General features: G+C 40.6%; 1 protein-coding gene and 1 pseudogene across 1 annotated transcript in view; both read left to right on the top strand.

The window, feature by feature from the left end:
- Positions 1–706, top strand: part of LOC101542190 (rho GTPase-activating protein 19-like) — a 61,227-nt pseudogene extending 60,521 nt beyond the window's left edge.
- Positions 707–727: 21 nt separating this feature from the next.
- The window catches only part of CHIC1 (cysteine rich hydrophobic domain 1), a 66,943-nt gene continuing 52,017 nt past the window's right edge, over positions 728–15,653 (top strand). Inside the window, exons 1-2 of the mRNA XM_004620908.2 lie at positions 728–1,148; positions 8,335–8,389. Of these exons, the coding sequence (XP_004620965.1) occupies positions 823–1,148; positions 8,335–8,389 (381 nt within the window). The 5' untranslated portion in view covers positions 728–822. The remainder of the gene's footprint in view (positions 1,149–8,334; positions 8,390–15,653) is intronic.

Here is a 15,653-nt window from a genome sequence, read left to right as displayed (position 1 = left end):
TCTAGGTTTCACAGCAGCCAATGAGATCATCACTGCATATCTCTCTCTGTGTAGGACTGTGACATGTTAAATGACAAAATGCAAATAGGATGCTTAGTTCCTAACATTGCAGAGTAAGTTCTCTACAAATATTACATAGGAATAGGAGTGGTAATATAAAGTCTCTTCACAAAACATTAATAAAAATGCGTGTCCTCTTGGTGTTGTAGCATTTATGATGCTAGCATCTTTGAAACTGGGATGCTGAGCAAACTGTCAGGAATTGGCATTTGCCTATGTAATAGGCAAATATATATATTTATATATATATATATAGCAGGTATAAAATATTTGGGGCAAAATTCGAATGTTTTATATTTTCCTGGAAAAGGTGGGTAGGGGTCAATGATGTCCACTGTTAATTAACAGTCAAAGAAGCCGCAGAAGCTCCTGGACTTTCTGGATCCTGGACACAAGCACAAAAGGCCCAAAGCGCAGCCTTAGGAAAAGCACCAATAGATCGGACCTCGATAACTCCCTGGAGCTCACCTCTAACGCCTCTAACGCCCCCCTCCCCTTGGAGCCGCGCACGCGTACAACTGATTATGCGACTCTCTCCCGAGTGCCCCCGCCTCCGACGGCCCCCCGCCCCGCTGCCAGCCCGTCACCCCTCTCCCTCTCGCCTCCCCCAGACGCGGGCGCCTCTCCCCCCCAATCCAGTCCCTAACCCTTTCTTTGTCCTCTCCATCTCGTCCCCCCCTCCCCGCCCCCGCGCCTCTTCCAGCACCTCGGCGAGTTCCAGCTCGCCGCCGTTGAGGGTGGCGACGGTCGCCAGGTCACGTGATGAGCATCCTACTGCCTAACATGGCGGAGTTCGACACCATCTCGGAACTGGAGGAGGAGGAGGAGGAAGAAGAAGCGGCCACGTCGTCGTCGTCGTCGTCGTCCTCCTCCTCCTCCACCTCTTCCTCCTCCTCCTCCGTGTCGGGGCCCGAGGAAGACGACGAGGAAGAGGAGGAGGAAGAGGAAGAAGAGGAGGAGGAGGAGGAGGAAGAGGAGGAGGAGGAGGAGGAGGAGACGCCGCCCCCGCCTCGGGTAGTGAGCGAGGAGCATCTGCGGAGATATGCCCCGGACCCTGTCTTGGTGCGGGGCGCCGGCCACATCACTGTGTAAGAGTGGGGGGCGGTGAGGTGTGCAGAGACGGAGATTTGGCAACGGATGGATGAGATGCGATGGGGCTCAAAGATCAGTGGAGTGGGGGAGGGTTGCCTGAGGCTGAGCGAAAGGACACCTGGCCTGCGGAATAAGCGAGAACGGTGCGAGTGTGATGCGCCAGCGGCAGATGATGCATGCCCGGGAGGGGAAGTAGGGGGCTGGTAGCGGGAAGGATTGCCTTAAGGTGAATCGACTTGCATGTGTGTCCGCTGTCAAGCAACTAGTCTCGCAGCTGCAGATGCAGCAAGGATTCTTGGCTGCTAAGGTTGATGTCCAGTGGACCCGGTCTAGTGGATCAAGGCTTAGAATCCTTAGAACAGAAGCATGCTTTGTTTTGTGGATAAGATTATACAGTCCCCACATCCGCAGTCATTCATTCTTTCTAGCTGATCTCACATGAATTTAATCATCTTTTTTTTTATGTTTTGATAGCATTTCACCCTGGCATCCCTTAAGTGTCTCACCATTGGAGGTTCAGGTGGAGAGGCAGCGATGAAAAGTAGAAAGCAATTGGCTCTTGGATGCTTGTGTCAGCTTTGTTACCAGCCACGTGACCTTGGTCAGGTTACGTCCCATGTCTGGGCCTTGATTTCTCTGTAAAATAAGGAGTCTGGAATAGTGGTTTTAATGCTTCTCACCTCTGGGATAATTTAAGAGACCTCCAGATTCTATTTGATCAAATATTAAATATGCTGGGTATATGGTATGTGCATAAGTGCAAATTAGCCCTCTAGCAGCTGAGGATTATTTCCTTTAAAAGGTAACCAGAGGAGTGACTCTTTTGAAATATTGAAAGTGTGAATTATAGTTGAGAAAATAAGAAGGGACAGGCTTAATAGAATAGTTGTTGCACAGCAAAAGAAAATTTTAATAGTTCTCTGGGAGCTGAAGCGTGTATTCTCAATTTTATGTGCTTGGACTGTAAATATTTAGAAAGTTATGTATTGCACTATGTTCGTCCTCTTAAACATGATGTTTTAACTGCATTTCAAAATAGGATTATTTTTCCCTATGAAGTCATGCATGCCTCTTAATTTTTCATAATGGTTTTCCTGGCCTCTTGGATTTTCCAGTTCAGTTCATATTATATAAAATCGTATATAATATGGACTACCCTCTACCCATCATGTTAACTTTTTAACGAGTTGAATTTTGGGTAATTTTTTGTGAACTCTGCATGAAATGCACTTCTGAAAGTTTTGAAATTTTGGAGGACTTTGGGGAGATTTCTGGATCTTTTTGATTAAGAAATTTTAAGACCCTGTTTTAAAATTTTTATTTTAGTTATGTGTTTCCAGTAGTGTTAACCCTTACGGTTTTGTTGTACACAATTACCTTACCTCACCAAAGTGCCAAGACCTTCAATCAATGTCTTGATAAATTTTAGCATAATTTTTATTTGTCCAAGAACTTTTTAAAGCAACCTGTGATATTGGAATAAGAGTTAGGATGACAGCAGTGTTGACAGGTACAACACTGATTTACTTACACACCTTTCATCATTATGGACACATTCTTTAAAATTCAAGTTAATTTTAATTCTGGCATCAAAGGTTAATTTTGTGCAGATTATTTTCACATGGCTGAACAGAATAAAGGTTTGTATTCTACTTCAAAATGTTATATACTCCAGGGCCAGAGATATTGTACAGTAGGTAAGGTGCTCATCTTGAACATTGTTTGTGTTGCACACTGCTGACTCGGTTTCAATTCCAGGCACCACATATGGTACCCTGAACCCACCAGGAGTGATCCCTAAACATAGAGTCAGGAATAAACCCTGAGCACTACTGAGTGTGGGCCAAAACCCAAACAAAACAATCAGAATCTTATACTCCATTATTTTATAAAACTAATAAAACACAGAATGAGCCAGGAAACCAAATTTAAGTTTCGTGAAACTAATTTGTTGTTATAGTCTACTTGGGGGGGGGGGAGTTGGCCACATCCAGCAGTTTTCAGGGCTTACTCCTGGCTCTGTGCTTCAGGGGTCGCTCCTTGTGAGTCTCCAGAGAATCATATGTGATACCAGGAATGGAACTGGAGTTGGCAGCATACAGGCAAGCACGTTACCTGCTCTACTATCACTCTGGACCCTCCATTCTTCTCTTAATACTATCATGATGAACTTATTTTCAACGAAGAGCAATATACTGGTAACTTGTTATGCTCAGACCCTTGTGATACGTGTAATGTCCCCACAGCATAAAAATTCTGGAATCCGGAGAATTCATCAGTTCTCTTGTGGTGGTAATTGAATCAAAGCCTGAAAAAGCAGCAAACCTATATTTTGAATCGCTAACCAAGTAAATTGGTAAATTATTTAGTTGTAATGTACACATTCATTACAACTGGGATTGGTAAATAATTTAGTTGTAATGTACAACAAGTTTTCTTCACCTAGAAAATTCATTTGATGCTGAATATCTGCAGTTTGAAAGAAGATTACATTTTTAGGAATGAATTTTACTGTCTTTGAGAACTGGTATTTCACTGGTAGTGAAGCCTTCCTTATGTCAGGTAAAATAAGATACTTAGGTAATGGTTAATTTTTTTAATTGAATCAGAGTGAGATACACAGTTACAATTTTTTTCATGATTGGGTTTCAGTCATACAATGTTCCAATACCTGTCCCTTCACCTGTGTACATTGCCCACCACCAGTGTTCCCAGTTTCCCTCCTGCCACTCTTCCCACACCCCACCACCTACCTCTATGGCAGGCACTTTTCTTCTTTCTCTTGCTCACTCTCTTTCTTTTTGGGCATTATGATTTGCAATGCAGGTCCTGAAAGATATATACATATATATATACATATACACACATATATATCTATAAATCCCTTTATCTGCTTTCAGCCGGTGGGTGGGAGCCCTCCTTGCCCCAAGGGACCCAGCCCTTGTAGCCGACCTCCACTGCCCTGACGCTGCCACGTTCCAGGCTGCTTTCCAGACACATTATAAGAAACTTCCTACCCATTTTCCATAATTACCACACCATATTTGATGGAATCAGACAGTAGGCAACAAATCATCATACACACACACACACACACAGACCTCTCAGAGAGCCCAGCAAGCTACCGAGAGTACCCCGCCCACACAGGCAAAGCCTGGCAAGCTACCCATGGTGTATTCGATATGCCAAAAACAGTAACGATAGGTCTCATTCCCCTGACCCTGAAAGAGTCTCCAATCATTGGGAAAGACAAATAAGGAGAGGCTACTAAAATCTCAGGGCTGGGAGGAATAGAGACGTTACTGTGCCTTCTCGAGTAAATTGATGAGCAACAGGATGACAGTGATACAGTGATCTGCTTTCAGCACTCAGTTCTTGTCCAGAATGATCATTTCCAACTCTCATTGTCATAATGATCCCTTCTCTATCCTAACTGCCCTCTCCCCCACACTTTTGGCAAACCTCCAACCGTGAAACAGTCCTTCTTGTCCTTGTTTCTATTGTCCTTGGGTATTAGTCTCATATGTTTTTTATATCCTACAAATGAGTGCAATCATTCTACATCTGCCCCTCTCCTGATTCATTTCACTCAGCATGATATTCTCCATGTCCATTTAAATAAGCAAATTTCATGATTCATTTTTCCTGGTACTTGCTTAGTATTCTATTGTGTAAATGTACCATAAGTTTCTTTACCCAGCCTTCTACTCCAAGCACTTGGGTTATTTCCAGATTCAGGCTATTGTGAATAGTTCTGCAATAAACATAGGAGTGCAGATCGCTTTTCTGCCGTGTGTTTTGGGACCCTCAGCATATATTCTCAGAAGTGGTATGGCTGGGTCATACGGAAGCTCAAGTTTTAGGATTCTTTTGAGGAATATTTTAATAATTATTTAATACTGAGATGGGAATATTAGAGTTATCCTATATTAATGAAATATTTCTTTCTTATTTTCTGACTTTATTTTTGTATAGTCTGTAATTTAATAAAGAGCGTTGTTTCTTTATAAAGTTTAAAATTTTAAAACAGTCACCTTTCAGTATATCTCAAACCCTATTTCCCTTCTCATATTGACGATATATTCCAGGTGCCCCATTTCAGTCACTATTTGCATAGTTCTAATCTCCTGCAATGGTATTTCAAATTCTTAAATCATTTTAAACTTTTCCTTCACCTTGAATCGTCCTATGCCATTCTATTTCAGAATTATGTCATTATACCTTTTAAAAATCTCTATTACAAAATTCATTTTCTCCATTTCTACTGGCACCACTCTAGTTTGGGTTGCCATTATCTATTTGCTTGAATAGGTTGCCACTTCTCTGTGCTCCAATCCATCCTATGTGCTTAAAACAGTTTAATTATTATCACTTTACTGCTGAAAAACCTGTATCAATCCCATTTAGGTCGAACTTCCTGTGCCCAGGTTCCTCCAATTCAGAACTCAAGGAATTTTTACTCCTGGCTCTGTACATGAGGATCACACCTAGTGGGAATTAGGGGACCTATGGGGTGCTGGGGATTGGTCACATGCAAGACAGATGCCTTTACACGCTCTACTATCGCTCTGGCACCCCACAGGTTTATATCTATTAGAGTGTTTTAAGAATATGATTTCCTCATTATGCATTGCACTGACATTTGAAGAAGAAAACTAATAAAGCCTTTTTACTTTATGGTTTGGGGGCCAACCCCAGTGATGCTCAGGGCTTACTCCTCCCTCTGTGCCTAGGGATCACTCCTGAAGGTACTCAGGGATCATGTGTGATGCCAGGACTCAGTCTGTGTCAGCTGTGTGCAAGGCAAACTCCTTAACCCCAGTATTTCTCTAGCTCTGAAGTATTTTTTTATTTAGTCACCATGAAATTACAGTTATTCTTAACTGGGTTTCGGGCATACAATTTCTCTGCTCGTTTCACCAGTGTCCACTTCCCTCTACCAAAGTCCCCTTACCCCCATTTCCCTCCCACCTACCAGTCTGCTTATATAAGATACGCTTTTTTTGGCTTTTTTGGTCACACTCAGTGATGCACAGGGTTTACTCCTGGCTTTGCACTCAGGAATCACTCCTGGCAGTGCTTGGGGGGACCATATAGGATGCTGGGAATCGAACCCGGGTTGGCCATGTGCAAGGCAAACACCCTACCCACTGTACTACCACTGTACTACCCTCTCCATCCCCGAGAGGTGCTTTTTTTATTTTATGAGTTTTTGCACTGTGGTTTCCAGTTCTGTTGCTGATAGGGTTTTCATACATAACACTTTATCACCTTAGCCCTGAAGTATCTTTTAACTTTTTTGTCTGGGAGCCATACCTGGAGACTCTCAGGGGTTACTCCTGACTCTGCACCCAGAAATCATTCCTTGCTGTGTTCAGGGGACCATATGGGATGCTGAGTATCAAACCTAGGTCAGCCTGCATGCAAGGCAAGAATCCTACTCACTGTACTATTGCTCATCCCCTCTCTGAAGTTTTTTAAATAAAACTTTTCATAATTGCTAATTAATTTTCTCAACTATTTTATAGTATAAAGTTTGAAAATATACTTTAAATGTACTGAGCATATTTATGCACAATATATTGCATATATATATACACAGATTTATTTCTTGCTGATCATCTATAGTCTGTGTTTAAGATAGGTTTGTGTCATTGAAAAGGGGCTATTGACATAAATGATATGAAAGGATATGATACTTCCACATAGAGATGTGATAGAATGTTGGGTCCTTAACATGTCTTTAGGTGATCTGAGATCATACTACAAGACCCCCAAGATCAGAGACAGGAATAGGCCCAACACCTCTTTGTTGTGGCCCCCACACAAAAACAGTAACATAAATCATGAGTTAAATGTTAGAATAACTTATTATTCAACAAATTTTAAAAGATCTACTAAATTATAGTATGCTCCATGGGAGGTAACAAAATAGATAAGCCATAGTTTCTTTTCTCAAGGTTATTTTATAAGACAGAAAAAGACTTAAGTATCATCATTTGGATTTTGATTCTTTCCTTCTTAGTTTAATTACATTAGTGGGGCTGGATGGGTAGGTTGGAGATTGGGCCATATTTGGCTGTGCTCAGGACTTAACTCATGACTCTCCTCAGAGATCATTCCTGGCAGGGTTAAGAGGACTATGTGTGATGCCAGGGATCAAATCTTGCTTAATCACATGAAAGGCAAGTGCCTTACCTGCTAAACTATCTCTCCGCCCTATTTAAATTACACTTTTTAAAAATTCCAAATGCTTCTGTACTTTTGCAGAATTATAACATTTGAAATTATCTTCTGCCTTGAACAGTGTTAGTCTTTTCCTTTTTACCTTTTATTCATTAACATAATACTACAGTCACTATGACATGATAACATTTTTTTTTGCTTTTTGGGTCACACCTGGTGATGCACAGGGGTTACTCCTGGCTCATGCACTCAGGAATCACCCCTGGTGGTGCTCAGGGGACCACATGGGATGCTGGGATTTGAACCCGCGTCGGTCGCGTGCAAGGCAAACGCCCTACCCGCTGTGCTATCACTTCAGCCCCAACATGACATGATAACATTTTATGTGCTGCAAGTGATCTTCCTTATTCCTTCTGAAATTTTTTAAAAGTAGATTAATGAAGATTTACAAATTTAATTTTGATTCTTAGTACTTGTCTCAGTGTAGAAAGTTGTCTTTAGAAGCTGGAGTCTGTTTTTGCAGAATTGGTTGAGCATATGCATAAAGGTCATTCATAACACTTTGACTAAGTAATAATTAAGTTATCAGACTCAATTCTAAAGGCTATATTTGTTTTGATTAGGAAAATTTTCATATATATGCAAAATAGGAAGAATCATATAATTCCACATAGTCTCCACCAGCAGATTCTAACAGTTATCAAATAAAATGTTTAACAAATATTACAGTCAAAAGTTATATTTCTATTTCTTTATCAGGTCTTCAGTTTTTTATTCCCTTTTGTGGCACTAGGTAGAATCCCACTTTAATATTTACTCCTTAAGTTTCAGTACTTTAATTTGAATTGATAGTCAAAGATCTATATAAATGTAAAATTATTTTTAGAATTTGCTTTTAACTTAGTATAAGATAATGCATGACTGTAACTTATTTTAAAGACAGAAAGATTTAAATATACTGGGTAGAATATATTTTGTTCTGTCTTTGTTTTTAAGGTTTGGCTTGAGCAACAAGTTTGATACTGAATTTCCCTCAGTTCTAACAGGGAAGGTAAGTGAGAATTTGCTTTGAACTTTTCAATTCTAAAAGCACTATTTTACAGCTCTTTTCCCCAGTGTTTTGTCAAATGTTCTGACTTGAAATGAAGTCTAATAATAAGAGGGCAGAATATTTTAAGAACTCTATTCTTAATTATTTATTTAAAAATATATCTTAAATTGTATCACCATGAGATGTGATGCATAGTTGCAGAGTTGTTCATGATTGGGTTTCAGTCATAAAATGTTCAACACCCATCCCTTCAACTATACATTTCCCTTCACCCCAGCCTGCCTCTATGTCAGGAATTTTTCTTCTCTCTCTCTCTCTCTCTCTCTCTCTCTCTCTCTCTCTCTCTCTCTCTCTCTCTCTCATTCTCCCCCCTCTCTCATTCTCCCTCTCCCCCTCTCCCTCTCCCTCCCCGCCTCTTACTCCCCTCTCTCCCTCTTTTCCCTTCCCCCTCTCTCCCTTCTGGGCATTATGGTTTTCAACACAGGTACTGAACCTACTCTCAGCACTTAACTATCCAGAGAGATCATTTCCAATTATCATTGTTATAGTGACCCCTTCTCTATCCTGATTCCCCACTCTACTTGTGGCAAGCTTCCAACAGTGGACCCATCCTCCTGGCCCTTGTTTCTACTGAAGGATTATGTTTTCGAAGGTCACAGAAAGTGATTGGTTTCCATGACTACTGGCTTATAAACAAGTGTTTTGTTTGTTGTCCATTAATGCCAAGTGTTATTTACTTACTGTTCAGTTCTTGAGTTTTGCCTTGTTTCTCAGCACAAATTACAATAATTTTTGCCATTTAGGTCAGTAATTTTCAATGATTTAAAATTAGCAAACTTATTATTGTTTAACTTTGTATCTCTATTGTTTTTAGAGTGTGCAGGTGGTATGATTTGTTTTACATTAAAAGAATCAAAAATTTTAGTTAGACTCTTTTTGCCTTTTAGTTTACTTGAATTTCTAAAATTTGACTCTGCAGTAAATTGCTTTCTGTTTCCTGGTTCCCTAACATTTTATAGTATCTTCTCTGATTGAAACTTAATCTTCAAATAATTCCTAGGATTTAAAACTGTTTGGAAAATCACTTTCTAAACCTAGATGAGAAGGCTTTTACCAAGGCATAAAAGGTATCTATATATTCATTACTCGAGGAAATGTAGAATAAAGATAAAAGCAAAATACTGCAAAATACTCAATTTCTGAGCAGCTGAAATGAAGGTTTGGGGCTAAAATAAGTTTACTTTTTGTTTTTTGAATCCTGTAAATTAACCTCATTATGCTTAATTTTGGTACTAGGATAATGCTATTTGTCATTACAGACTTTAGTAATACTATCAAATTTTTTCTATTTTCTGTAGGATTGTTATCTTTTGTTGATTATGTTATTTTTTGTTGATTTTTCTCGTATTAGTGAGAAAAGCAATGTACCTGTTTATTATGTGCAAGAAAAGGGAGAAATAAGCAAGCTAATAATTAGATAAATTCTGCAATGATATGCATGAAGCAAATAAAAACTTTGTTTTAAGAGGAGAAGGAAAGATGGAAAGCAAGGTTAAGGATGAGACTGTTTTCTGAATATCTTTTAGTATTGTTCTGGTTTTTAAATCATGTGACTATGTTACCTTTTCAAACTTTTAATTAAATTTTTCCTCTCATTTTAAACTCCTTGAAAATGGGATAAAATAGTTCTACAAATACAAATCTTAGTTTATATTTGCCATGTCATATCAATATTTGTCTAATTCACATTTTGTCATAAGTAGATAATGTCTTGATTCATTTTCTAGCTGCTAATCTTACTTTGACCTAATCCAAAATTTCTCCACAGCCTCACTTAGAGGTGGAGGAAAATCTATTTATTTTTTCAAGAGTTATTGCTGAGATCATAAGAAATTCTGTATAATTTAACTAAAGAAATTTAACTCTGGAAGGGATTTTATACTTTGTTTTCTCCTTGAATAATGGGAGCTAGCTGAAAACAGTGTGGAGTAGTTAAACAAGGACAAAAGTCCAATTTGGTTAAATTCCAAGTTATATTACTACCTTTGTAACCTTGATCCTCAATTCTCATATGAAAATTAGAGTTGCTGATGATTCTTTAATTCTTATTGCAAAGACTGAATGGGAGAACATGTATAGAGCTTCTAGGGTGTGATCAGATATTTACTAGCATTGGGGGCTAGAGTGATAGAATGCTTCCTTTGCAGTTTGACCTGGATTCAATCCCTGCCACTCCATATGGTCTTTTGAGCCCAGGCAGGAGTGATCCCTGAGTGCAAATCCAGGAGTAAGCCCTGAGCACCACCGGGTGTGACCCAAACCTCCCCCTTTCCTCCCCCAGAAAGATATTTTTTAGTATCTTAAGTTAGTTTTTGGTTGTTGTTGACTGCTCATCAATATATTCCAATTTCACCATGAATTTATTTCCAATTTTCTTTACTCACCAGTTTTCAGTCTTTTTTTTTTGCCTTTTGGGACACACCTGGCGATGCACAGGAGTCACTCCTGGCTCTTCACTCAGGAATTACCCCTGGCAGTGCTCAGGGGACCATATGGGATGCTGGCAATCGAACCTGGGTCGGCCACATGCAAGGCAACTGCCCTACCCGCTTTGCTATCACTCCAGCCCCCAGTTTTCAGTCTTTTGTTGTTGTTGTTGTTCTTTTTTATTTATTTATTGAATCACTATGTGGAAAATTTACAATGCCTTCAGGCTTAAGTCTCAGTTATACAATGCTGAAACAACCATCCCTTCACCAGTGCACATATTACACCACCAAAAAAACCCCAGTAAACCTCCCATTCCCCACCCACCCACCCCCGCTTGTGTAACTGATAAATTTCACTTTACTTTCTCTTTACTTTGGTTACATTCAATATTTCAACAAAAACCTCACTATTGTTGTTAGGAGTTCCCCACTAGAATCAGACCTGCTGTGACGAGATATGAGTTTTGGATTTCTGTATTTTAGCAACTAAGTCCAGGGAAATTTCTTCCAGAAATTGGATCATTGCGAGCTTGTACCTCTCATTAGTGGTCATCATAATACAGCGGTCGCCACGCCCTTCCCCCCTGGCAAGGAAAAGATGAGAGAGAAAAACCTTTCCCTTCCTGGGCAGGCATGGAGCCGCGGCTTGGTTCGCAGTCTAGAGACAGTTCTGCGAGAGGTTGCCGGTACCAAAAGTAGTTTAGCTGGCCTCTAGAATCATGCCCGTGCAGCTGCGGTGAGGCCGCACACATGCGGCCGCCGGGGTCACATCTCGGTGGAGCCAGATTTCAGTCTTTAATTGCTTTTGATGCATTTACATTTTTCTGAGTAACTACTCTCTGGTCACACCAAAAAATTTGTTCTATTGGTTGCTGTCCTTTTTTCTCTCCTGAGATTATTCCATATGCTAAGAAATGATAGAGTGAGGCCATGGCTGAATTAACATTAGAAAATATGTGACACTGGTGAAGGGATGGGTATTCGAGCATTGTATAACTGAGATTTAAACCTGAAAACTTTGTAACTTGTAACTTTCCACAATAAAAAATTAAAAAAAAATAAAATAAAATACTGTCATTGAAAAATGACTTCTAAAAAAAAAAAGAAAATATGTGACAATTGACTTTTTTTATTTTTTAAAAATTTTTTATTAGAGAATCACTGTGATGTACATTTACAAACTTATGAACTTTTGTGTTTGCATTTCACTCAAAAGTGATCATTTACCCATCCCTCCACCAATTAACATTTTAGAAGACAAAGAACCTTTCGGTTTACAATTTTGGCCTTACACATCTTAATTTGTTCTACATTTTAGTCTTGATTATTATAAATAATTCACCAATTAATACAGAGGTAGCCTATTAAGTATTTAAAAAAACTTGTAAAAATTTCAAAATGCTAGGTAATAGGCAGAAATATTTTATTGCTGTTTTTCTGTACTTGTTTATGCAATGATCTTTTTACACAATAAATTATTGCAAAACAAAAATGAGATCATAAAACGGACTGACTTTTTTTTTTTTTTTTTTTGCTTTTTGGGTCACACCCGGCGATGCACAGGGGTCACTCCTGGCTCATGCACTCAGGAATCACCCCTGGCGGTGCTCAGGGGACCATATAGGATGCTGGGATTCGAACCTGGGTCGGCCGCGTGCAAGGCAAACGCCCTACCCGCTGTGCTATCACTCCAGCCCCCAAAACGGACTGACTTTTAAATTCACAGTATGCTTTGTTTTAAAACAATCTGTCACTGTCACTGTCATCCCGTTGCTCATCGATTTGTTCGAGCAGGCACCAGTAACGTCTCTCTTTGTGAGACTTGTTGTTACTGTTTTTGGCATATTCAATAGGCCACGGGTAGCTTGCCAGGCTCTGCTGTGCGGGCGCGATAATCTCAGTGGGTTGCCAGGTTCTCCGAGAGAGGCGGAAGAATTGAACACAGGTTGGCCGCGTGAAAGGTGAATGCCCTACTGCTGTGCTATCGCTCCAGCCCTTAAAACAATCTAAAATTAATAAATTTAGTCTATCCAACAAAATAGATTAAGTAGCTAAAATATAAAAATGCACATACCTTTTACAAATTCAGTTTTCCAGCATAATTGGATTCCAAATCAATTCCAGAACAAAGCAAAATTACAGAGTGAATTCTGAAAACATGAAAAGTATTTTGACAAGCTGTGTTTCAGTATTTTTGTGCTTTATATGTTAATAATTTTAATGTAAAAATTATATTTGATGTAAATAAAATAAAATGTTAGCAGTATGTTTTATAGTAAGAGCAACAAAGATTTTTTCCCCCTCATTACACTATAGCTAATCTTTCCTGCTATGATGGGATTTTTCAAATAGGTATGTACATAATGATTTTGGTCATCACAAAATGAAAGAACCATAGAACTTTAGAAAAGAAGTAAAAAGCTTCTGGCCTTCATATTAAAACAATGAAAATAATAATATGGGGACAGTAGTCTGCAGTTTTAGGAATGGTAATCCTTGAAATTATTTACTATTATGTTCCAACATAACAAATGTTTTATAAAGTTATGTTCCCTACAATTGAAGAGTAGTCAGTTCTGCTGGGTTTTGTGTAAATTTTCTTATTTACCGTCTCATATCCTCTTAGAAGATATTTTGACCCTTTCTTCCCACTCTTTTTTTTTAACTGAATCACCATGAGATAGACCATCGTGAAGCTATTCATGATGAGTTTCAGTCATACAGTGTTCCGCCCCCCATCTTTTCACCAGTATACATTTCCCACCATCCATGTCTCCAGTTTCCCTGCCACCACACCCCTACCAAACATACCCCTGCCTGCCTCTATGCAAAGTACCTTTCTTCTTTCTTTCTCTTCTTTTATGCATTGAGGTCATTGTGTTTGTTCATGTCATTCAGTATTCTTATCAGGAAGGGACAGCTGGTATAGCTTTTTTTCACGGGGTAGCAACTTTGGGGTATGGATGTGACTGCCTGGGCTTCTGAAAGTACAGGGAGGTGGGGTGAGGTAGCCCGTCCCTACCCTGAGAAATCCTGGAGATTTCAGTCACAAAACCCGCATACCCGAATTTTCAGCAGATTAATATCTTGGTGAGATTCATCCCAAGACGGTGAAGTTCGGCAGGGTGTGTAATGGTGATGTTGGATTGTGGGAATAAGTGGCTTCCAGGGGCTCTGATTGGGTGGGCACCAGGCTGACCCACCTACCTCCAGTCTACCCCCATTTGCTTAGCCTTGTGCAGGTGCAAGATTAACTGCAGCTTTTGATCTCTTCTGAGATTTATGGGTCTCTGAAGCAGTTCCAGTAGAAGAGCTTACTCTGGTGGAGCTAGAATTGGTTTATGGGGGTGACTGCTAGAGCTTCGAGGAGTATAGGGAAGTGGGGGCAGGTAGCCTATTTCAACTCTGAGAAAACCTGAGATTTCAGTCACAAAACCTGCATACCAAATTTTCAGTAGATTAATAACTTGGTGAGGTCCTTCCTGAGACAGTAGAGTCCAACCAGGGACATGGCGGCAATTTTGATTGTGGTAACTAGCAGCTGCCAGGTGCTCTGCTTGGGCTGACAGTGGGCTGACCCGCACCCCTCCAATCTACCTCAGACTGTTAGGCCTTGTGTGGGTCCAAGATTAACTGTGGCTTTTTGTCTCTTTCGAGATTTATTTATGGGTCTCTAGAGCAAGGCTGATAAATGAGCTTGTATGGCAGAGCTGGAGGGAGTTTGTGTGTGTGGCTCCCACAAACCTCATTTTCGGTGGTTTAATTTCTTGGAAAACTTGGTTCTGACTGGTTGGAGTCCAGCTAGAGGCATAGCGGCAATTTGGGGTGTCAAGGAAGGCTGAGGGGACCATCAGGCGGCTGATTCCCTTGCCCCCCTGCTATGTCCAGATTGATCTGCTGGTGGCGCTGTGTCCCCTGGCCTCCAGGGGCGGTGGCAGCAGTGGCCTGGGCAGGGAGCAGGACCGGAGTAGCACTGCTAGTATTTGTGGCCTGGGCACTCTGGCTGGGCTGCAGCCACCAGTCCAGCAGAGCCTGACCAGGGGTCACATGTCCCCATCCTGGGTCTCCAGACAGTTGACACACAGGGAGGTTTTGCTCCATAATATGCTGTGGGTGGTGAAGGCTGGTCCAGTGGGGCTGCCCCACCAGTGGCAAATCACTGGGTCTCCATAGTGGGAACCTGAGGCCCCTCCTCAACCCCAGGACCCACACTCCGTAGTGGTGCCAGGTTTGACCCAAAAAGCCCTATTGAGCCCCTGCATAAAATTCTGCTGCCACCCATGACACCAGGAGCTGCAGTAGCTCTGCCTGCTGGCAGCTGTGCCACCACTATCCTCACAGCTCCCACTCCGGGCTGCTGCTCCTCCTCCCCCAGCGACTGGCCAGTCTCATTTAATGATGCTCTCCCTGAGACAGAACATCCAAAGGACACCCACATTCCCTCACACAGAGCACTGAGAGCTGCCGTACTCTGCCATCTTACCCCATCCCCTCCTGCACTCTTTTGATGCACTTTTCTTTCTTCTTTCTAAGAAAGTCGAAAGGAGTTCAGTGGGTTTTTTCCAACCCGCTCTTTGCCTAGAATGTAAAGGCATTCCATCTAAATTTCATTACTAGAAATAATTATATGACAGTAAAATGAGTAAAATGTTACTAACTTTAATTCTGCCATTAACTGGAGATTTCTTTCATGCTATTTAAAATCTGGAGTTAAACTAGCCTCATTCCCTAGGCTGTTATCTCTGTTTTATGGCTTTAAGTATTCAAATAAAAAA

Source organism: Sorex araneus, chromosome X (assembly GCF_027595985.1).
Source record: "Sorex araneus isolate mSorAra2 chromosome X, mSorAra2.pri, whole genome shotgun sequence".
Taxonomy (NCBI): Eukaryota; Metazoa; Chordata; class Mammalia; order Eulipotyphla; family Soricidae; genus Sorex; species Sorex araneus.
Note: the sequence above shows the minus strand (reverse complement) of the source record. Positions and strands in the feature narration are given on the sequence as shown.